At 52.9% G+C, this 23,080-nt stretch overlaps 2 protein-coding genes across 2 annotated transcripts; one reads left to right on the top strand and one right to left on the bottom strand.

Moving 5' to 3' along the window:
- LOC123819014 (eosinophil peroxidase-like) lies at positions 1–10,078 on the top strand. The gene is given in 15 exon segments (XM_045839323.1): positions 1–153; positions 264–357; positions 609–784; positions 967–1,084; positions 1,210–1,339; positions 2,296–2,502; positions 3,703–4,018; positions 5,479–5,528; positions 5,530–5,640; positions 6,024–6,279; positions 6,727–6,897; positions 8,455–8,692; positions 9,215–9,359; positions 9,361–9,428; positions 9,745–10,078. Coding segments are annotated over 14 exon segments (2,145 nt in total). The 5' UTR covers positions 1–77; the 3' UTR covers positions 9,418–9,428; positions 9,745–10,078.
- A 469-nt stretch (positions 10,079–10,547) lies between these two features.
- LOC123819019 (Meckel syndrome type 1 protein-like) lies at positions 10,548–22,748 on the bottom strand. Its single transcript, XM_045839329.1, has 18 exons — positions 22,621–22,748; positions 22,125–22,234; positions 20,972–21,042; positions 20,400–20,555; positions 18,930–19,027; positions 18,621–18,749; positions 18,247–18,351; positions 17,475–17,583; positions 16,883–16,939; positions 16,636–16,678; positions 16,306–16,371; positions 13,444–13,514; positions 13,020–13,089; positions 12,804–12,911; positions 12,002–12,135; positions 11,393–11,475; positions 11,227–11,308; positions 10,548–11,140 (listed from the first exon to the last, which is right to left on the bottom strand). The coding sequence occupies exons 1-18, from the start codon at positions 22,698–22,700 to the stop codon at positions 11,021–11,023; spliced, it is 1,692 nt and encodes a 563-aa protein (XP_045695285.1). The 5' UTR covers positions 22,701–22,748; the 3' UTR covers positions 10,548–11,020.
- Positions 22,749–23,080: the final 332 nt, after the last annotated feature.

Raw genomic sequence — 23,080 nt, 5'->3', positions numbered from 1 at the left:
GGGCAAGAGACTCCACCACTTTGCAAGACGTGGGTGTTGCTCGTTGCCCCACTGTGGCTGGGGGTCTCATTGTGGAGATGGAGCTGCTCCTGGCCCTGGCGGGGGTCGTAGCCACACTTGTCCTGGCCCAGCCTTGCGAGGGCACTGCCCCAGGTAACTTTGGACAATTAAGGAGAAGGGCAATGAAGGGGAAGTGCTTGGCTCTAGGGGGGTGGGGGGGGGGTTGGCTCTCATGGACTCTGAGTCCCCTTCCCTCCGAGCAGCTTCCCCCATGGCAGTGGAGACATCGGTCCTTCAGGACTGCGTGAAAGAGGCCAAACTGCTGGTGGATGCCGCCTACAACCGCACTCAGGGGAGGTGGGCCTGGGTCTGGGGTCTGCATGGGCCTGGGAGGGCCGATGAGGGAGGATGGGCTCCAACCAAGGTCACCTCACCCGTCTCTTGCCCCTGGGCTCCATGGAGGCCGGGCCTTCCTTCCCTCCATCTACCAGAGCACACAGACAAACTTGACCAGTGTAAACCTGGCTGTGCACCACCTGGGATGGGGCTCTGCTGGGTGGGTCTGCGTCCTTGGATCAGCCCGCCCGCCCTCCTCCTCTTCTGCGCAGCATCAAGCAGCGCCTTCGAAGCGGCTCTGCCAGCCCCGTGGACCTCCTGTTCTACTTCAAACAGCCGGTAGCGGCCACCAGGACAATTGTGCAGGCAGCTGATTATATGCACGTGGCCTTGGGGCTGCTGGAGAAGAAGTTACAACTCCAGGGGTCCAGCTCCTTCAATGTTACTGGTACCATGATCCCCACTGAGCCCCCAGGGCTGCCCTGGGAGTGGAAGGAAGCCAGGAGGGGAGGGCGGGGTGTGCAGCCTTGGGAGGGGAGAGGGTAAAGGGATGGGAGGTACAGAACAGACCAGCCTAGGCAGGAGCTAGGATCCTTGACCCCTCACCCAGTCTGCCTGCCCCACCCCCAGATGTGCTAACAGAATCCCAGCTGCGGCTGCTGTCCAAGGCCAGTGGCTGTGTGGTCCAGGACCAGGAGGAGAAGTGCAGGAACGACTACCGCACCATCACTGGGAGATGCAACAACAGGTGGGCGCCAGGGACTGCACCTGACCTGGGGCGCCTCCCTCCCCTGGCCACGCCCGTGTTCTTGGGGTGGTCTCCAAGTCCACCCCTGGACAACCCTGTTGACCTGAGCCCACCTGCTGCTGCAGGAGGAGACCCTGGCTGGGGGCCTCCAACACTGCCCTGGCTCGCTGGCTGCCAGCTCAGTACGAGGATGGGCTGTCGCTCCCCTTTGGCTGGACCCCTGGCAAGAGGCGCAATGGCTTCCTCCTCCCTCTGGTGAGTCAGGGCCCAGGACCCGCAGGGTGCTTGATCTCTGCGCAACTGAGGGGTGGGGGGTTGCTAAGAGCACAGCCCAGAGTCAGCCAGAGAGGACTGGAATCCAGGCTCTGCCCCCAGCTGGCTGGGTGCCTTTGGGCAAGTGGTAATGCAGCTGAGTCTTGGTTTGCTTATCTGTAAAATGGCAGTAAAGTCTGCCTCATATTGCTGGTATGAATATTAAGTAAATATTAAATAAACATCCATATAGGATATACTCGATTACAAAGTATTTTCTTCTGAAAGAATTAGCGTCAAAGTATCTTGCTAAATACACGGGTGGGCTAAAGTAGGTTTATACTTCTAATATAAATAATACAGTAATTATTAAATAATGCAAGAATAAATGCTCAGTTTCACATAGTTACAACTGTAAACCTACTTTTGCCCACCCCAGTATAGAGGCTATACACTTGAATCTAGCTGTATCTACTGATCTCCACTATTTCACATTTATTAACTTATCAGTTTTCTATTCATATATCAATATAACAATCTATCAACATGTATCTATTGATTTTTCTTCCATTGATCTATCCATTCTCTCCATATGTATTCTCCATTACCTAGCAACCAGTCCATGCATCTATCAATCAGTGCTATCATCCAGTTATGCATGAGTTAATACATTGATCTATCGATCTGTCATAACCTCTCTGGATGTGCTGGCGGGGGCTGAGCCAGCCAACCTGGCCTCTCCCTCCCAGGCTCCTCAGGAGCCAGGCCAGACACCACCCTTCTAGGAATGACAGCCACAGAGGAGGTGGGACAAAGTAGGACAGGGGAGGGGAGGGCAGGAGGGGAGGAGGACTCTGAACTCCAGCAGGGATGACCTGCTGCCTTGAGTCCCGGGTTTTCTCCCCACACTTTTCAGGGTCTGGAAGCCCACCCCCCTCACTCACCTGTTTTCCCACCAGGTCCGGGCTGTCTCCAACCAGATCGTGCGCTTCCCCAGGGAGAGGCTGGCCTCCGACCGGGGCCGGGCGCTCATGTTCATGCAGTGGGGCCAGTTCATCGACCACGACTTGGACTTTGTCCCTGAGTCCCCAGCCCGAGTGGCCTTCACTGCAGGCGTTGACTGTGAGAAGACCTGCGCCCAGCTGCCCCCCTGCTTCCCCATCAAGGTATCCTCAGCCGGCCTCCCAGGTCCCTGGCCTCCATCCCCAGCCAAGAGCAGGGGGTGAGGGTGGATCTGGAAGACTTAAGTACCATCCTTAGGAGCTGCCTGGGATGCTGGAGGATCAGGAAGAGACAGCCCGGCACAGACTCCTGTTCTGTGTGTGTTGGAAGGGTGGGGGTGGGGCAATCTTCCAGAAGATTCAGGGCAGGCTTCTTAGAAGGGGAAGCAAGTGAGACTGGCTCTGACCCATATGTCTGAACCCAAGAGGGGAAGCCTCTGGCTGCTGCTTTTGGAAGCCTTGAGGGTCTCTTAGCTCTCACCCTTCTCTCCTCCCTGGGGTGGTCCGGGATAAGCCCTGAAACTCTTACCAGCTCCCAGGATTGGGTTGTGAGCAGGGTGCCGTCCTTCGGGCAGAGAGGCAAGGGGGCCGTGGAACACTAGGGAAGATGCTGGGGCAAGCAGGGGCACACGTGCACACGCCCATACTACACACCCTCACACCTTCACTCTCCCTTAAGAGGCAAGGCGGAATCCGTGGGCCGTGGTGTGTGTGAGGACCCCTGGCTGGCCCCTCCCTGTTGCAACCTCCCCCATTCTTCAAGCTCTGGTTCAGGGGCATCTCCTCTGCGGAGCCTTCCCTATCTTCCTGAGTCACCTTTCACTTTTGGCTTTCAGATCAAGCATAGCAAATGGCATGTCAATTTAGAGTTACATTCTCTCTGTGTGTCTGTTTTCACCTGAACTGCCAGCTTCCTGCAGCCGGCACTGGGCTTACTTTGTTGATCTTCATATCTCCAACCCACCCAGCCCAGAAAGGTGCTTAGGAAGTATCTGGTGAAATGAATGGAATGAAAGGAGCAAGACCTCAGTGTCAGAACTAGGCTTCAATCCTTCTGCTAACTCATTGTCACTTCCCATCTCTGAGTCCCACTTTCCCCCTGAGGAAAATGAGGACTTAATTCCATTGTTGCTGGAAGTGAAGTTAATTCCATTAACTTCATCTATTTCTAATGTCTCAGGACTCTATGACACTAGGACATTCAAACTGACTTGGTGAGCAGTGTGAGTCTGGATGAGTGAAGGAAGGAGGGCTTCCTGAAAGAGGGGAGCTTTGAGCAAGGTTTTGAAGCAGATGTGGGGTCACCAAGGGGCGTGAGCTTGCTCTTTAGGGGCCCCAGTGCCACTGGCTCCTCTTCCATGTCAGATTCCGCCCAATGACCCCCGAATCAAGAACGAGAGAGACTGCATCCCCTTCTCCCGCTCGGCACCCTCCTGCCCCAGGAAGAACGTCATTCGAAACCAGATCAACGCCCTCACCTCCTTCTTGGATGCCAGCATGGTATATGGCAGCGAGGTCTCCCTCGCCCTGCGCCTCCGCAACCGGACCAACTTCCATGGGCTACTGGCCACCAACGAGCGCTTCAGTGACAACGGCCGGGCCCTGATGCCTTTCGACAACCTGCACGACGACCCCTGCCTCCTCACCAACCGCTCTGCACGCATCCCCTGCTTCCTGGCAGGTCAGAGGGGAGGGTGGGGAGGTGGTGTTTCCTAGGACCCCCAGTCCCTGGCTTCGGGACTCGGAGGCCAAGGTGGGGTGCCGGGGGGTGGGGGCAAGGGGGAGGGCAACCAGGCAGGAGGGGGGTGCCTATCTTCAGACCTCAGCATTAGGCACACCATAGCACAGATCCGCGTGTGCTTGCCGCAGGCTCCCTAAGTCCTTAGGCCTCCCTCTGCAAACGCCTGTTTGTCTCCAGCAGGGCTGACTATCAGAAAGGTCCCCCAGTCTTGATCCAGCATCCACCTATTGCTCTTCATCATGTTTCTGGAACTTCAGAAAGATGGTCTTTCTCTCAGTAATGGCCTCTTACTTGGCTTTATTTCCACCTACACATTTCCCTTCTCTGGGCTACATTCCCTTAGGTTTTCAACCCACCACCCCTCATCCCACTGTCCCTAGACACTGGTACCTAGTACCTTCTTCCGGATGCGTAATTTGAACTCTCCTTGGGCTCTTTGCCCCCCATGTGCTGTTTGGCAGAATGGGCATCGCTTGTGCTTATTTAAGATTTAAATGTGCCATCTCTAATCCTTATAGCAGCCTTGACAGGAGGCCACTATTATCCCCCTCATCTGACAGAGGAGAAACAGGCTCAGGGCAGATGGCTAACAGGGCTCCGAGCACAGAGTTCAGGTGGCAGAGTTCAGTGGGGACTCGAGACAGGGGAGCGTCAGGTCTCTGCTCTTTCTGCTCCTCTACCACTTCTCTGCAGGGAGTTGGTTCCAGCCCTCCTTTCTAAGGATATTTTCTTTTTAAATCTTTGTGAGAAGTCTACTGAAGAGTGGATTCAATAAGACTTTGTGCAAAAGGGCTTAGTTCAAAGCCAGCAAATCACTGTGTGCAAGGCCCACCTTCAGGAATATACTTTGCTCCCTGGCCTCTAGGAGAGGGTCTGGCTACAGGAAGAGGCTCTGCCCAGCCCTCCCTCTTGCAGGATAGCACGTCCAACGATGCTGAAAGACCCAGCCCTGGGTAGGGAGCATGCAGATGGATGTAGTTCTGAAGACAGGCAGGCCCATGGTCCCCAAGTCAGGGTTCCCAGAGTCATCCAGTTCTCTCCCCCAGCTGTGGGCTGGTCGTCTGCTACAGTGGAATCACTAGGCAAACATTTTCCTGCCCAAGACTGGCAGCTGCCCTGTGCTTTGTTTTCCCACCTCACCCAAACCCGTTCCAGTCAGTAAGCGATCTAGGACCCTGCTGTCCTCCCCCTCAGGCCTGTTGTGTTGGGCAAGAGGGTGGCGGTCAGTGAGCAGGTTCACGGCACAGCCGAGGAGATGGAGGGCCAGTCCAGTGAGGGCCAGGACCTTGGCCCAGGTCAAGAAGTCCCGCCACCTTTCTCTAGTCTCCAGAATTCTGTCTGCCCTGGCAGAGACATTTCTCTGGAAGACCTATGGTCACCCTGAACTTGGGGTTTTCCAGGTGACCTTCGATCAAGCGAAACTCCCAAACTGGCAGCCATGCACACCCTCTTTTATGCGAGAGCACAACCGGCTGGCCACCGAGCTGAGACGCCTGAATCCTCGGTGGACCGGAGACAAGTTATACCAGGAGGCTCGGAAGATCGTGGGGGCCATGGTCCAGGTAGGGGGCCCTGGGTCCCAGCATCCGCCAGAAGAAAATCTGGCATGAGAAGCAATCTGAAAAGGTGGCTCCCACCTTCCTTAACACCCTCAGGGCTGGGCCCCAAGCAAGTCAGCTCTGAGTGACTGTGTGTGTGCCTGAGACCTGATGTCTACCCCCACTTCTGCCACTGACTCACTGTGTGAGCCTGTCCCTGTCATTCAGCTTTGCCGGGCTTCAGTTATCCCCATCGGCCAATGGGAAATTAAAGCTACTTTTGGCACGGTGACACTGGAGAATGAGTATGTCTGAGTAGCCCTTCGAAAAGCCAAACGTCTGTCCAAAGGTAAGGGAGTGTGGCAGGCAGCCTCTAAGGTAACGTCTTCCTATGCCTTCTCTTCTAGATCATCACCTACCGAGACTTTCTGCCCCTGGTTCTGGGCAGGGCCCGGGCCAGGAGAACCCTGGGGCGCTACCGGGGGTACTGCTCCAACGTGGACCCTCGTGTGGCCAATGTCTTCACCCTGGCCTTCCGATTCGGGCACACCATGCTCCAGCCCTTCATGTTCCGCTTGGACAGCCAGTTCCGGGCCTCAGCACCCAACTCACGTGTTCCGCTCAGCTCCGTCTTCTTTGCCAGCTGGCGAGTTGTGCATGAAGGTGACCAGGTTTTCCAGAGGCAGATGGGAGTGGGGTTGGGGAGGACCCTTCCCCTGGGTGGGCCAAGCCTACTGCCAGGAGGCAAGGCTGCTGCTCAGGCCACTGCTAATCATCTCCCGGGACAGTGGAAACAAGGCAGGTGCCACCAAGACCCTCAGTCACAGGCCTCCCATCCCCTCCGACATCAGGGATTCCTAAAAGGGAAGGAGACTGATGTCAGCCTGGTGGCTTGAAAGAAGCTCCCCCTCCATTCCTTTAGAAGGGCTACCCCTTTCCCTGCCAGCCCCACTCTCTTCATGTCCACCCAGGCTTCTGCTCTCTGAAATAATCATCACAGAACGTAAGCGACTGGCTTATCCAGCTCTGAGCTACTTTGGCACCCCGTGATGACTCAGGGGCTTCTCAGAAGCTGGTGCGATCTGTGCAGCTCACATTTCCTGCCACCAGGTGGCATCGACCCCATCATCAGAGGCCTCATGGCCACCCCTGCCAAGCTGAACAGGCAGGATTCCATGTTAGTGGATGAGCTCCGGGATCGGCTCTTTGAACAAGTGAGAAGAATCGGGCTAGACCTGGCGGCTCTCAACATGCAACGCAGCCGGGACCACGGCCTCCCAGGTGAGGGGGCTGCCCACCCCTTCTCCCAGGCTTTGCTTGGACCAGGGCGGCTGCTGCTGCTGCTGCTGCTACTACTGCTGGGGACGGGTTTCAGAGAAGACCCTCGGTGCCTCGTGTTGACTGGGGCTGTCTACAGAATGTGCAAGAACAAGCCTGGTGCAGTAGGGCGTTCCTGGGACCACCTTTTCGCTGCCCCGCTGTATCTTCTCTGTCTGTGGCAGGGCCTCTAGATCTATACTCACAACAGGATCGGATTCGGGCACGGGAGATGAGCAAAGGTGATCAGGGTTTTCCAAGTAGAGAGAAACAGAGAAAAGAAGGGAGGAAATGCCCAATTCCCCAGCACCTTGGCAAGTTCCAAGGAGAAATGACTCTCATTCCAGGGACAGAGACCCTGGCCTCTGGCTCTAAGTGGAGAAGAGCAGAGTCTGAGAGGCAGGGAAGAAGAGGAGTAAAATTAAGGCTGCCATGACTGTTTGGTGAGGACACGGAAAGCCTGATTCCAGGAAAGGAGACAAACCAGGCGCTACGCTAGGAACTTTCATGGATATTAACTCATTGAATCTTTCAGGAGATGAGCTCAGACATTCAGTAATTTGCCCAATGCCACATAATTAAGAAGTAGAAAAATTTGAATCAAATTCAGTATTTCTCCTTTCTTTCCCCTGTTCAGTCGACAATGTTAGGGGAAGGCTTTGGCCATGGCCTTGCTTTTCTGTCCCTCTCCCCACCTACTTTCCTGCCCATGTACAACCTGTAGCTCTGTCTGCCTCGCCTAGTCTTGGACTGTGTCACAACAGCGTGGAGGGAAGTTCTACTGCACCTAACTGGCAGGCACAGGAGAACCAGTTTCTTTCCTTCATCACACTTGCGTGGTCCTGACAGCTAAAGAACTGTGGGCGCCCCCTGCTGGAGAACTGAGACGGCTAGCCACCCAAATTGCCACACAGCTTCTGTTCCCCCAGTACCTGTTCCCTGCAAGCTGTATTCCCCAGAAATATTTTCCCGATACTACCTCTCATAGCCTATTCTAATCCCTTCCAAAATCCAACACCAAATTTGGAATTGGAAGACCTGGTTTGAACTCCACTCCATAGTAAAGTGACCTTGGAAAAAGTCACAGCTGCTTAAGCTCAACAGCTACCCGTTGATCAAACGGGAACTGGAATGGTGTTCCGAGGGTCCTGAGAGGCAGACGTTCCTTCACACAGCGGAGCTTCGTAACAGTAACACGATACGGTTTCCCTCTGCTCAGCTGGGGATGGCGTTTGTGAGCTGCAGCTCAAGGGATGTCGTTGGCCGCATGTTCCTTCAGGTTACAGCAAAGCTATCTTACAGGCACGGCCCCAGCACATCAGGTGGCCTGATTCTGGTGTGAGATGCTGATAGGTTGGCATTTGGCCTGACAAGTCTCAGGAAATTTCTGACTAGGTGAAAACTTGTAAAAACAGCTTTGTTGAGATGCAGTTAACGTCTGAAATTCACCCACTGAAAGTAGAAGGTGATGGGAAGACAGCAGGGTTCGCACTGAAACTGCTTCCGCCCCCTTCCCCTCAGGGTACAATGCTTGGCGGCGCTTCTGTGGGCTCTCCCAGCCCAGGAACCTGGCCCAGCTGAGCCGAGTGCTGAGAAACCAGGATTTAGCGAGGAAGTTCCTGAACGTGTACGGCACACCTGACAACATCGACATCTGGATCGGGGCCATTGCAGAGCCTCTTCTGCCAGGGGCCCGAGTGGGGCCTCTTCTGGCTTGTCTTTTTGAGAACCAGTTCAGAAGAGCCCGAAGAGGAGACAGGTAAGCGAAACTACCCTCAGGGCAGGAAAGAGAAGTGCCAGCATTCAAAGACTCCAAGTTCACAAGACCTGAGACCAGGAGGCTCCAGGGGAGCCCAGTCGGAGGAAGTGAGACTACTGACTGGAAGGCTGCTATTGCCTGTGCTGGAGGCACCTTTAACCCAGGAGAGAGACTTCACAGCCTTGCTGTTCTGGGCTGGAGGATACTGGGAAAAAGTGGGCAGAAAAGGCTAAATCTGCTTTCTCTCCAATAAGCTTTTGGTTTTTAAGACCTCATTTATTTGCATTTGAACTTTACCTACGTTCAAATACAGCCCTGGCCACTTACATTACTGTGCATTTAATACTCGGCCACTTACTTGACCACTGAACTGGTTTCTTTACTTATAAAATGGGAACCCTAGGTACTTTGCAGGAATTTTGTGAGAATTGAATGAAACGATGTACCTGGCACAACACAGGTGCTCATTATATGTACTAATTCCTCCTCACCGTCACTCACATCTCTCCACTGTCTTGGAAGGTTCTGGTGGCAGAAACGAGGTGTTTTCACCAAGAGACAGCGCAGGGCCCTGAGGCAGATTTCCTTGTCTCGAATTGTGTGCGACAATACTGGCATCACCACCGTTTCGAGGGACATCTTCAGGGCCAACACCTACCCCCCAGGACTTCGTGGACTGCAGCAGAATCCCCAGGTTGAACCTGTCAGCCTGGCGAGGCAGATGAGGCTTCTGCAGGTACGGGAGGCCCTCCCCCAAGAGCCCTGGGCTGGGTCAGGTCCTCACTTCCTTCCCCAGATGGGACGGCCAAGCCCTCTTAGACCTCTGAGCAGGGGCAACCAATCTTGTCACTGGGGAGAGTGTACTCGTTCCTAGTGGCTTCCCAGTGTGCTGGCATCTGGGGTGACACTGAATCCCACCCAAGGCCTAGAACTCGGGGGATGGGGGACTGCCATTAGGAAGGATCCAACTAGCCTTAGCTTAGTCATCAACACCCACTCATTTCTGGATGTCCAGCAAGTTTCTGACACGTCCACTTCTGCTGCTTCCACAGGACTCCACCCCAGGCCTCCAGCCTTGGAGACAGGGAACCTCAGGAAGACCCCAAGTTTACCTTCCCCCCTGGAGCAACCACATCCTGCTGATGCTTTTGCTGGCTACGGCTCAGAGCTGGTTTTTTGGCTGCGAGTTTGACAGGTAGGGTGCCCAGCAGCAATGAACCCACCTGCCTTGGGAGCCAAGCGAGGAGATCTCGAGACCTCTGCAAGAAGTCACTTGGAGTGTTTCCAGTCACTTTCCTACTGTGTATTTCCCAGCCCATCCCCAGCATCGGCCCATGACTGGGAGACCACAGTCCCAGCCTCTAGCCACCCCATGATCCTCCTTGGGAGCCTGCCGGCTGGGGAGCATGCTCTGCTTCTGCCAATAAAACTCTGCTGAGGGCAGGAGCTGCTTTCTGTGTTGGGTTGGGGAGGGTGTGACCTCAGTCCCATGCTTTGCTGCAAGTGGTTAAGGGGTCGGCTGCCGCCAAGGCAAGCTGGCACTAACGTCTAAGCCTCTCCCGGGGGCTGAGTGAAGAGAATCAACAGGAACACTCTAGAGTAGGAAAAGGCAGAAAGGGGGAAGGGCAGCAATGCCAGGGGCCCTGACAGTATGGAGAATACCTTGGCCATGCCAGAGACCTGAGCAGGGAAATAACCCACAGAACATCAGTCAGTATAAAAAGCTTTTATGTATAAAATACACAATAAAAGACACTACCCAGCTAGCAGAAAGCACTGGAAACCGCCTGCAGCCTTCATTTGCTCCAGAAACAGTAGTATCTCAAATGCAATGAGCCTCAAGCAATAGGACGAAGCCCCTCTGCAGAGAAGAGGCTGAGACTCCTGGGCGGGGAATGGGAGGTCTCCCTCACTTTCCCCCTTTCTTGAGGCTCCACTTGTAAAGAGGTTGTGGGGGAGGAGGAACCCACAGCCCACAGCTACTGTGTCTGGGAGGCAAGCCAGAAAAGAGGCTATGCTGAGGATGGAACTAACTATGGGGTTATCCCAAACCAGTCTCAAACCAGAAACCCTGTCTTGTTGTGCTTCCCACTTGCAGTGGCTGAAACATGAATATGGGGGTCACAGGGTCTCTGGTTAACTGCCACGTGGCAGGGAGGAAACCCTGCAGACTAGGCAGAGGGGCTGGCTTGGGGTTTCCTCAGCTCTTCCGGTTCTTGGCACATCTCTAATAACGGCTCTAATAAGAAAGGTGAGGAGGTGGGAGAGCACCGGCCGTGGCTATCGCCCGCCGTGTCCTCTTGCACAGAGGGACAGCGCTGCAGCAAGCTAGGAGACCACGGTTCCCAAGGGGCTCACTAGGTCCTGGGGAAGGCTTCCTCGGGCCTCCTGCTTGCGGCGCCGGCTGCGATGGAAGGCCTCTGTGATGGGAGCAAGTACAGGAGTCAGCTGCCATGGTGTGGGGAGGAGCACGGCCCATGCTGACCCTGCGTGGCCAGATGGCGGGGAGAGGGGCCTATCCAGCACATTGTGACGGAACTCTGCTGGCTAAATCCTTCCAGACGGTCCAACACACTCCGCATCCTTCTCCGGAGAGAACTCGACTCCATGAAGGCCCTGCAGGGAGTGTGCCACATGGTCAAGTCTGCTCTCCAGCCCCAGGGATAAGAAGCCCCAAGGCAGAGGGCCAGGGTCACTCACCTGGACTGCTGCAGACAGTGCAGGCGGAAGGTGACGCTACCTGTGGTCTCTGTATGGAGCCCAAAACGGCTCAGACGCTCCCCCTGTGGCGTACGGTTAGACAGCATCAGGTTTCTGCTGTCCCGGGACCCCAAGCACCGTGCTGGCCTCACTCCCAGTGCTACTCCCATTCTCAGGGAAACCGACTGTGTTGGGGAAACCTCACGCCAGCACCCGGACTCCATCACCTCAAGGCTAACCCTGGGCTCCCAGCCTAAAAGGACAGAACATTCCAACCTCATCGAGAAGAAGCCCTGCTGATCGTCCCCACCTCGGCTATCGCCTATCGGGGCCTCGGGGATGGGCTGGAAGGAGGGGCAGGTTATTCTGACGGGAACCTAGGGAAATCTCAGGTACACAATTTTCCAGAGATCTGCTAGGAGAGCAGTGTAGGTATTTGCACCTGGTTGAAAAGGCACCTATGACTTCCAGCTTAAGCAACAGGAAGGAAGGGGAGAAGTAATGATGAAGCAATGAACAGTTAAGGGGCCCTAACCCAGATGCCACCTTCAACAGATGAGACAGGAACGTAAGTTCCCGGCAGGGACTCTCCTTAGAGACAAAAATCACCTTGAAGGTTCCTGGTATCCGCACATAGGACAGGTCCTCCAGTTCCAGAGACCCACCAAGGAAGAACCTCCTCAGTTCAGCCACTGTGCCAAGCTCCACGGGTCTCCACGTGGAGACCGTCAGGGTGTGAGAGCCTGTGCAGGAGGAGGAAAATGAGGCCAGGGCCAGGAAGGCCACATGGTGCCTTGCCCACTCCCCAGCGCTGACACTGGTCTAGTCACCACTACAACACCTGTTCTGGTGACAGTCTGTCCTCTGGTGAAGATGATCACGGCGGTGGTGTAGGGCGCCCATTTGGAAATTATCAGACAGATATTCCAGTCTCAGCTCTGCCCGTTACTACCTGTGCACCCAGCCTAAGTTTCTTAACCTCCCCGAGGCTCATTCCCATCGAGTGAGATGGAAGCAACAACACCTGAGCTCCCAGAGCAGCTGGGAGGGTGAAGGAGCAGCACCTAGCACAGGGCCAGGCGCGCAGTACAGGAAGTGGCTGTTGTTCGAAAACGAACGCTGACGCACTCTGCCAAGCAGCCTCTCCCTCTAGGCTGCAGGTCAAATCAGAGGCGCATGGAGCGGTTCCAGAGGCACTCCGGCCGCTCGGCTTCACAGTTAGCTGCACTTCCACTCAGTTGTCTCTAGGGAAGGGGGGCGATTCCTCAACAGGAGTAGGGACTCTTGTGAGTTAAATGCTTCGAATTCCTAACTACCCCTCCTTCTTATTGAAAGTGGCTGAATCTTTTGGAAGCCTTGCTCCTAGGATCTAGAGCATGTGGGCCACAGGAGGGCAGGGACAATAGGTCACCTGGGGTGGCAGGCAGCACCGCAGCCCCGTAGCCTTCCACACGGTACCTCTGCCAGAAGTCCAGGGAGAGGACCTCGCAGTAGAGCACAGGCCACTCCGGGAGAGCCTCTGGGAGCAAGTGAGAGAAGCAGCCAGGTCACAGGAGGCCTTTGCCGGGAGGGGGCGCTGCCTGAGCAGACCCAAGGCCTGGGATCCCTCAGCTGCTGAGCTACTCACCAGCTGATTCGTCCTCATGGAGGAAGGAGGCCTCAAATGTGAATGGATAAGAGAAGTAGGCTACTTTGTCCTAAAACAGAGGAGTGTCATTTTATACTCAGTGTCGGGGGGTAGGCAAGGCCTCACCTGAAATTTATTCTCCCTGTGGCCAAGGTCACCTCACAAAGGGAAAAAAACATGATCACCCCAGCTGGGAAATAAAAGACTGAGGCAAAGGGAGACCCAATTACCAGCTCCCACCATTCTCACAAAAGCCGCCAGAGAGCTGCAGGATTAAGCAGTCCCCACAGAGCCCCCACAGAAGGGCTGGACCCGACTCTGGAATCTGCCTAGGGGGTGTGGCTGTGGGCCCCATACATCTTCAGCTGCCACCCTAGGGCCAGAGTCCTGTGCCCTTCCACGTCGCCCTTCCCAGTTTCCATACCATTCCCAGGGACTTGGTGGCACAGGTCTGTGTTATTCCCGAGAGCTGCTGGAACTCTGGGCTTGACCAATCTGAAAGCCAGAGGAGGGCGAGTTGCAGAGAAACAGACACAGCTCCTTCCCTCACTCATTCTCACAATCTGCCACTCATTTGCAGTTAGTGAGAGCCTGCTCAATGCTGTGACAGGCACTGGGGACATCGTGGTGACCACATAGAGAAGATCCCTGTCTCTCATGGACCCAATGTGCCAGTGGGAGGGAGATGGACAAACCGACAAGAGGCCATCAGGGAGAGAACAATGCCATGCTGAACCTGAAACAAGATAAGGGACCAGGTGGCCTGGAGGCTCATTCCGACTGCATGCTGAGGGAAGACCTCTCAGAGGGGGACACTTAGGCTGAGACCTGAACTCAAGAAGAACCAGTCGCTCAAAGATATGACAGAAAGGGTTTCAGACACAGGAAATGGTCCTCAAAAGGCCCAGTCTTGCTTTGCTCCCCAGTCAGGACATAGAAGAAGGCAACCAGTCGACGTTTCTCTGTCCCTGCCCCATCCTCCCTCTCTGTGTAAAAAGAATGAAAAAATGTCCTTGAGTGAGGATTAAAAAGAAAACAACTATTTCCAAAGGCCCAGCCTTGGACACTTAAATAGTGCGAGATTAACAGAAGGTGAGGAATCCGCCAAGGGGCTGACGACCTGCCAATCCTGCTTCTCTTTTCTCTCGTGAGAGGCATGGAGCCAGCAGCCAAGAGAAGAGTTTCAGTGAGGAGAAGGGAGCCTTGTCAAATGCTACTGAGAGGTCAAGTGAGGTGACAGCACAGAAATCACCATGGATTTGACGACCTGGAAGTGACCTAGGGCCTTGAAAAGAAAAAATGACAGTTTTTGAGCGGGAGCAGGGAAGGAAGCCTGACCAGAGGCCTGTAGAAAACTCAGAATGGGTATAAGAAAGGAGACTCATGGGACTTCTGGCCAAGATGGAGGCATAGGTGGGCGCACCGTACCTCCACACACAACCAAGATTGGAACAACAACAATTTAGAGGCAGAATAACACTCAGAACTGACAAAGAATTTATCTGAATGTAAGTTGGACAGCCAAGAAGTTGAAGTAGACCCGTTCATCCAGACCGGTAGGAGGGGCAGAGAGGAGCTGCCAGGCACGGGTCGCAGCACGGGTCTCGGCACGGAGAACAGGGAGAATTGGGCTCATAAGGCAACCGGGAGTGCATAAGGCATCTGGGGCGCGCAAGGTCACAGCAAGTGAACCCTGAGTACGCAGCGGCAGCTGGCAGACCCAGTTAGGCGGCGAGTGTGGAGCAGGGCAGAGCGAGCAAGCCAGGATCCCAGAGAAGGGACTAGGTCCCACAGAGAACGGAGCTTCCGCCATCGTTCCCTCCCGCCCCCTGCCCCCGCATACAACGTCACAAAGAAGTGACAGGGGTGCCCAGCCCTGGTGAACACCTAAGGCTCCGCCCCTCACAGTAACAGGAGCGACCAGACCAAAAAAAAAGAGAGAGAGAGAGAGAGAGAGAGAGAGACAAGTCTCAAAGAGAAGAACAGATCAGTGCCCCAGGACTCATCATTTTAAGCGACCAAGAGATAGCCAATCTATCACATGCACAGTTCAAAACACTGGTGATCAGGAAGCTCACAGAATTTGTTGATTTTGGGTGCAAATTAGATGAAAAAACTGCAGGCTACCATAAAAGAAATGAAGGAAAAAGCACAGAGAACCAATAGTGATGGGAAGAAAACTGGGATTCAAAACAATAGAGTGGACCAGAAGGAAGAAAAAAACAACCAAACAGGAAAGAATGGAGAAATAAGAATTTAAAAAAAAACGAGGAGAAGCTCAGGAACCTCCAGGACATCTTTAAATGTTCCAACATCTGAATTATAGGCGTACCAGAAGGGGAAGAGGAAAAGCAACAGATTGAATACGTATTTGAACAAATAATAAAGGAGAACTTCCCCATTCTGGCAAGGGAAATAGACTTCCAGGAAATCCAGGAAGCTCAGAGAGTCCCAAAGAAGTTGGAGCCAAGGAGGAACACACCAAGGCACATCATAATTACATTAGCCAAGGTGAAAATGAAGGACAGAATCCTAGTAGCAGCAAGAGATAAGGGGACAGTTACCTACAAAGGAGTTCCCATCAGACTGTCAGCTGATTTCTCAAAAGAGACCTTGCAGGCAAGAAGCGGCTGGAAAGAAGTATTCCAAGTCATGAAAGACAAGGACCTATATCCCAGATTACTCTATCCAGCAAAGCATCATTTAGAATGGAAGGGTAGATAAAGTGCTTCACAGATAAGGTCAAGTTAAAGGAGTTCATCATCACCAAGCCCTTATTTTATGAAATGTTAAAGAGACTTATCTAAGAAAAGAAGATAAAAAAAACATGTATAGTAAAAGGACAGCAAACTCACAATTATTAACAACCACACCTAAAGCAAAACCAAAAGAAACTAAGCAAACAACTAGAACAGGAACAGAACCACAGAAATGGAGATCACATGGAGGGTTAGCAACAGGGAGGGGGTGGGGAGTGGGAGTGGGAGGAGGAGAGGGGGAAAAGGTACAGAGAATAAGCAGCATAGATGGTAGGTTGAAAATAGATAGGGGGAGGGTAAGAATAGTATGGGAAATGTAGAAGCTAAAGAACTTATAAGTATGACACATGGACATGACTAAAGGGGGGAATGTGGGTGGGAGGGGGTGTGGAGGGGAGTGAAGGGGGAAATGGGACAACTGTAATAGCATAATCAATAAAATATATTTTAAAAAATTTAAAAAATGTAAAAAGACAAGCAAAAAAAAAAAAAAAAAGAAAGAAAGGAGACTCATGAATATCACTTACTACCAGCTGGTAATTCCACAAAGAAGTGCACGTAGAGATTGTCATACTCATAGCCTTGGGCTGAAACTAAGAACACAGGAGCCTATTTTCAGCTTCTTCCCTGGCACCCATGGCACCCACCCAGGCCTAAGGGGTCTGTACCTTCTGGAAGAAAGTCCCTCAAGGGCCAGGAACTCTCTCCTGTTTCCAGGAAAGGCTCATGGCCGAGTTTTCCAAGTACTGTGGACAACCGAAGGCCTCCGGGGGCCCGGGTGGATTACGTCACACTCCACTGGGGCACACGACCGAGCTTAAGAGATCTCTGTCATCTCTGTGTGGCAAGACACTTACCTACCTCTCCGTTCACAAAGAGCCGGAAGGTGCCGGGGACCGTCTAAGGCAGAGAGAAGCGGGGCAGGTCGGGGGGGTGCGGAGGGCACCAGCACCTCTGCGGCCCATCCTCGGAGGACCTGACACCGCGTGTCACTCCTCTGACATGGCAGAGTGTCTTGGGGACCCTGAGGGGAGGCGCTACGACAGCCAGTCAGCGCGCTCTGGCTGAACCCAGTCACGGTGCTGCAGGCAGCCAGGGACTCACCATCTCAAAGTCGGTGCCCACCAGGCTGCTGAGGTACTCCTTGTGTCGGCCATAGAGCTGAGGGAGAAAACCAAACCAAACACAAGATGTGACCCAAGCCAGACCAGGGTTCAGTTCTTAATGGGCGGAAAAGAGCTCTAATGGGAAATACCATGGAGAACTGGAGGCCTAAGCACCCCGGCCACTGACATTTTAAAGTGGAGCACAGAGGCTGCGGAATCCACTGGCCTCGGACCAAACCCCGGTTCCCACACGTGCAAGGTACGCGGCCTTGGGCAGACTGCTTAGCTTCTCAGTCTGTTTCCTCACTTATAAATGGAACCAATAAAAGTATTTACCTCAAAGAGTTGTTGTACAGTCTAAAGGAAATAAAGTATGGGAAACAGCTAGACCAGAATATGGCTCCAAGAAGTGGCCTTTATGATGAAGGAGAACCTATTCTAACGTGGTAAAACAGTCAGCAACACTTCCTGAGTCAGGAGAGAGCCATGAAGAGCAGCCCCTGCAAGTACGCACATCAACCTCGGACAAGGTCTCAGCCCCGCGGTGCCGAGGCTCACACCTTCAGTACTTGGAAGGAATTAGCTCTTACATCCTTGAACACACGCTGCTCCCGCTCCTCCTCCTCCGGCTGCGCGAGGGAGGACACGTTGTCGATGGTGTACTTCCACAGCTCCTGCTTCTCCCCCTCGGTCTCAATTCTGCAAGGTCAAAGCCACAGAAGGACCGGTTCTAATGACAAGAGATGGGGCCGTCCAGATCCAGCCCAGGGATGAGCTGTCACTGCACGCACACCTCATGTAGAGTGTGTGCTGATGGTGATGGCCAGAATGATGCCTGGCACAGGGAAACGAACTGGTAAAGCAAGGGCACCAGACTAGACTCAGAGAGTATAGGCTCTGGGCCCGTTTCTGCCTCGAAGTCCCGGTGAAACCCTAAAGCACGACATCCCGGGCACCTAGTCCTCTCACCTAAGAAACGCACAGGAGGGGGTAGGTGGTTTCTAACGCACAGTTCTGTTATTCCAGGACACAGAGATGAAGTGCAGAGGAAAAGACCTAGCTCAGTTGATCTCACCCTGTTCTGGTCAGTCCCTACATCCAGCAGCACAGAGAATTATTTTCACGTAACTATACAGCTGAAGTTAATCACTTTCAAACAGGTGTAGTGAGTGACACATGTTGTGAGAACAGACTCCCAGTATGCAAGGGGTCAGTGACCCAGAACAGAACACGAACCACCACCTGGGAATTTAAAAGTTGGAACAGGCGAGGGGCTTTCTGTGCAGCCCCTCAGCTGGGGGAAGGAGTGCAGCCAAGGGGGGAAACTGCCAGGCTCTGCCACCCCTTTCGTTCTCTCCTCACCTGTAGGGTCCTTTGAGACCAGTGAAGTCAGGTTTTACTGTGATCACACCATTGCTGTCCACCTTCAGAGTACAGAGGACATGTTCACAATTCTTATAGCCAAGCCTAGAAACCAGGAAACCAACAAGGTTCAGGATCACTGGTCCCATGTCCAGGGAAGGAGGAAGAGGTAGTCAGACCACGCCAGGGGAGAAGACAGAGGCTGTAGTGAGAACTACCGCACAAAGGACTTTCTTCTGAGAACAACCAAGAAAAATAAAAAGGGGAAAGTCCTTCCCTCCCACATACCCCAGGATGACTGCAACAGGTAGCTGACCGCTAGTGACAGGGGGCGCGGACCAGGACGTGAGCTGGGCAGCGGGAGCTTCACTCACTTGCCATAGGGCCCCAGGTCTGCCATGATGTACATGGTCTGAAGAGGGGTGTTGATGACATGGTTGTTCCTGATGAATTCTTCCGAGGGTTCCCAGGTGACAATTCGTGACTTGAGGATGCCACCCTCCCTGGGAGACACCACAGGAAGGGTCAGTTCCCTGGCACCCCCTGAAGAGCCTGAAGGAGGAGCACAGGGGAGCACGCCCAGGTGGAGGTCTGCTGCAGAACGGGGAGCTCCAGCCGCTGGACATGCCGAGAACGATGGCATGGGAGGACCACGAGGCCCCCCAAGGTCCCCATGCACTCACATCCCTCGCCTGTCCTGCCGGCGCCGCCTGACATTTGCCATTCGCTCGACCAGGAATGATGGCACCTCCCTGGTTGCGGTGGTCATTTTCTGACAGTGCTGGGAAAGAGAGCAGCCTTGTGGAACCCAGTTGGCCAGAGCCACAGGGGACCGAGTACCCACAGGGAAGTCTTCCTTCTGAAGCCTCATCCAGGACCCAACCTAAAATCACACCTCACCACATACATGTGAATGAGGGGAGCTGCGGCACAAACAAGCCAAAGAAGATTGCTGCCAGGCCTTGCTCTGCCCTAAGCTTTCAGCAGCACATCAACCTTCAGAAATGCATTTATTTATGCTAATGTTAAAAGAGCTGCAGTTCCTGAGTGCAGAGCAACAAGAGGTTGGGTGAGTGTGCCTGGAAGGTGTGGACATTAACTAGGAAGTTGGAGGACCCCCCATGCAGTGCAAGTGTTCTGTGGGAAATCCGCACATGGGAACTAAGCACTAACTGTAACTTTATCCACTTTTTCATAAAGGACAACCCAAATTGTATGCAATACCAACCTAGAGCTTTCTTAATAAAAGCATCAATATTTGAAAAATTTTCCCTTAACAAGTATTCCTTGGAGAGATCTACAAGGGTATAGACAAAAATCATGAAATAGTACCTCTATCCTCCCTTAAATGGTTTAAAACCTCTGAGAGAACAGAATGTATCAGGCAGTGACTGAAGAAAATGTTAAACAAGTCCACCAGGGTGCGCTGGGATAACTGAGGCAAACGGAGGACAGAAGCCATTGGCTGAACTGAATTCCTGTTCAACCCTACACACTCAGAGTTTTGGCTGAATCCTCTGGTCAATTTTATCTAGATCAGCAAGTTTCAACCAGTGTGCCGCAAGAATTTTTAAAACATACAGTACCTGACTTTTTAGTCAGGGCACTTATCTCTTTTCCCTTAGATTGTGAAATAAAAAAATGACAACAGCCAACACAACAATAGCCGTACGGTGTGAATGAATCAAAACTATACCTATATTTTTCGTCAGACTGGCAGAAAATGGATTTATTGGTGTGCTGCAGAATTTTGGTGATTAGTTTATGTGTGCCATAAGAGGAGAAAGGTGGAAAATGGCTGATCTAGGTGGGTCTAGACCCCACCCACCCGTCCTATCTCATGATGCACGGAAGAAGTCAAGCCCAGTGGTCGCTTCTCTGGGTTTGCAGACTGCAAGCCTATCCTCAGAGACACTGCCGGCTCCTCCAGCCCACCCCCCCCACCCCGGCAGGAGAAGAAGGGATGAAGCCACACCACCTGTACACTCTGCCCACACTACTCCAGCTTGGCTGCCAGCAGCGCAGGTCAGTTCCTAGACTGGCTCTGTCACCCCCTTAATAGGCTCCCGATTTAACACCCAGAACCCAGTGAGGCCAGAAAACTCAGGGACGCAAAGGAGAAGGTAGCTATGGAACCTTGGAAAGAACAATACCTCCTCCAAGTTGGTGTATCTATCAGAGTCAGTGTAGGTAAAGATTCGTCGGTTCTTCCTTCTACCTGAATCCTCCAGCTTTAGGATCTCCTGACGGTACTGATGATCCAGAGGGCTCTGACAGGCTGCTTCATTTTGGTACAGGTCTACTTCGAACTGAGGTCACGAGGAAAGACAGATCTACTGAGACTATGTCAAGCTTTTGTTCCTATAACTGTTTAATGAAAGCATTTCTACAGGGCTTATACAATCCAACATGTTTTCATAGCCAATTCTCATTTGTCTAAACTGATGGAGGGCAGGACATCCTCCTGATGTAGGAGTTCATAGGAACCAGAGTGGTGATCTAATCCAACCCTGATGTTACTGATGACATGTGGCCCAGAGGTGAAAAGAGGTGAAGAGGACCACAAAACTGGGTAATGGCAGTTGCTGTGCTACATTGCCCTGGCTACAAGCTTTCTGGAAATCAGTCTGTCAGTCTGTACAAGGAATCTATCCCTGCCACCAGGCGGGTGGAGGTGGACCAGGTGGAGGTAGACTGAGCAGACAAGTGAGTGACACTGGCTCACCTGGCTAAAGAGCTTCTCCTGCCATCCAATCAAGACCTCATCCTCTTCCTGTTCATCTGGGCAGTGTCCACCTCCAAAAACAAAAGGGTGAGTCAAAGGTCTGAGCCAAGCCAGCACCACTTCTTGCTCTGTGGTTAGTTATCATCAAAGTCCTGCTCTTACATTTGCCACAAAACCAACTGGAGCTCAGTGATTTATGAAGCACTCATTCTGCACAAAGGTTGGAGAGGTTGTGCTTGTGTAGAAGGCAGGATTAAGACCCAAGAAGTTCATTTCAATAAGAGGAAGACATACCTTCAAGGAATCATTTAATCTAATTCAGTGTCAGGAGCTCAAATTGAGATATAGGCTGAAGAGCTCTTCCTCAATCCTAATGGTCTACATTTGCTTAGAAGGAACCCCGGTATTTTAATCTTTACTATTCCTGAAACCATATATCTAGATCACAAACACTGTAACCTTCAGACCAAGTATCAGGAGAGAAGAGGAAAGGCAAATAAATGATTATATAAAAAACAAAACTAACACACTCCTGTCTGGGTATGCCTTTTGCAGAGACACATGCTGCCCCTCCCACCAGCCCACACTCTCGCTCAGGACTACTTTTTAACACAAACTAAAGCAGATACCAGAGGCCTAACAGACGCATGCTGTCCTCTCTTCCTCACTCTTCTGCCTTCTCAGAGAAGGAAAACCGCAAGAGCACAGTTGATGTTAATAGGCATGTTTTCCAAGCAGACCTCAATTTTAAAAATCATTTTAACAAGCGTCTATATGTATATTTAGAATTTGAAGCATATTTTCTCTTAGGAAAAAAATGACTCAAATGAAATTTAGGTTGTCAGGAAAATGTATATTATATCTAAAGTATGGCTTTTGTTACTTCACTCTATTTAACTGCAAGTAAGATCAGTGTCTTGATGGCAAGACTCGTTCCCATTCAATTTTCATACACAACATAACACAGCAGTTAAAATGGCCTAATCAAGCCCTGGTTTCAAGAGTTACCAACCAAGTGACCTTGGGCAAAGAACCCAACCTCTGCATGCCTTTTCTCCGACTACAGCCATGGGTCAATTCCGTTTTAACAGGTTACTACTACCCTAGTTGCGTCCCAGGTACCCAGGGGGACACAACACCATCAAACACCCACTGGCGGTTGGGTGGGGCCTGAAAGTGGCCAAGTCTATGAGGTCGTTCCCGCGCTGGGCAGCAGGCTGGTAGTGGAGGAAGTTGCTTGATGTGATTCTTTGCAAGTGGACTCTGCCAGGAAAAGAGAAGCCCAAAATACTCGTTAAAAGACCCCACAGCAGCCTGGAGATGAACACCAGGCAAAGATGGGGGAAACACAACACCAAGGTGTGCACACAACTGAGGGGCTGTGAGTGGGGCGCCGGGTCCGAAGGGGAAGAGTGAGGGTGAAGGAGTGTCCTGGCAACACAGGGCTCCCAGGAATCTGGGTGGGCCTTTGTGGGTGTGCAAGCTGTGAGTGGGGAGGGTGCAGGGCAGTGGGGAGACGGAGGGGAGACCGCGGAGGCAGTGAAGGGGACTGTAAGCGGAAGTGGGGGCCGCCGAACACTGAGAAGAGAAGTTCAGGCTCGAATGATCTGAGAGCATAAAAGCCCGGGGCTCTGGGACCAGGCGACTACCGGAGGCGCAAGTTGCGCACGGGGTCCCGAGAGCGATATACAGCCTCCCCGGTGTCAGTGTTCCAGACGGCATCCGCCATGACAGCCGCAACGCGCCGCGACTCCGCCGGAAAGCGCGCCGCTCCCAGTTCTCCTGGCAAGAGACGCTGGGGCTCTCGAGGTGGCGGAGGAGTTGCGCGCGCGCAATCCTCGGTTCCCAGCGTGGCGCCGCAGCCGCCAGCCAGAGCCGTCCCAGGCAAGGCACGGCTTCTAGGCACCCCCCTACTGGGGTCTCGCGGGATCACCTGTTATCACAAGTGCGATCAGAGCTCACACACGCCCAAGGCCGACTTGATGCACTTTACAAATGAGGAGATTAAGGCAGAGCCATTGGCCCTTTTCATACAGATTCAGACATGGTGATGGAGACCAGACCCAGATTCCTTGATTGCCTACCACTGCTTTTGCCATCACATCCCCT

The sequence above is a fragment of the Phyllostomus hastatus genome, unplaced genomic scaffold (genome assembly GCF_019186645.2).
Source record: "Phyllostomus hastatus isolate PE091 unplaced genomic scaffold, TTU_PhHast_1.1 phas_contig_3, whole genome shotgun sequence".
Taxonomy (NCBI): Eukaryota; Metazoa; Chordata; class Mammalia; order Chiroptera; family Phyllostomidae; genus Phyllostomus; species Phyllostomus hastatus.
The sequence above is the reverse complement of the archived record's forward strand: the minus strand, read 5'-3'. Positions and strand labels throughout refer to the sequence as shown.

Coding starts and splice junctions, on each gene's coding strand:
- LOC123819019 (XM_045839329.1), bottom strand. CDS start 22,700: ATGGCGGATGCCGTCTGGAACACTGACACCGGGGAGGCTGTATATCGC. Junction 16,940..17,474: donor AGCAGCGTGTGTTCAAGGAT/GTAAGAGCTAAT, acceptor TTTCTCCCTCAG/CTCTATGGCCGACACAAGGA. Junction 13,090..13,443: donor CCACCAAGTCCCTGGGAATG/GTATGGAAACTG, acceptor CCTCTGTTTTAG/GACAAAGTAGCCTACTTCTC.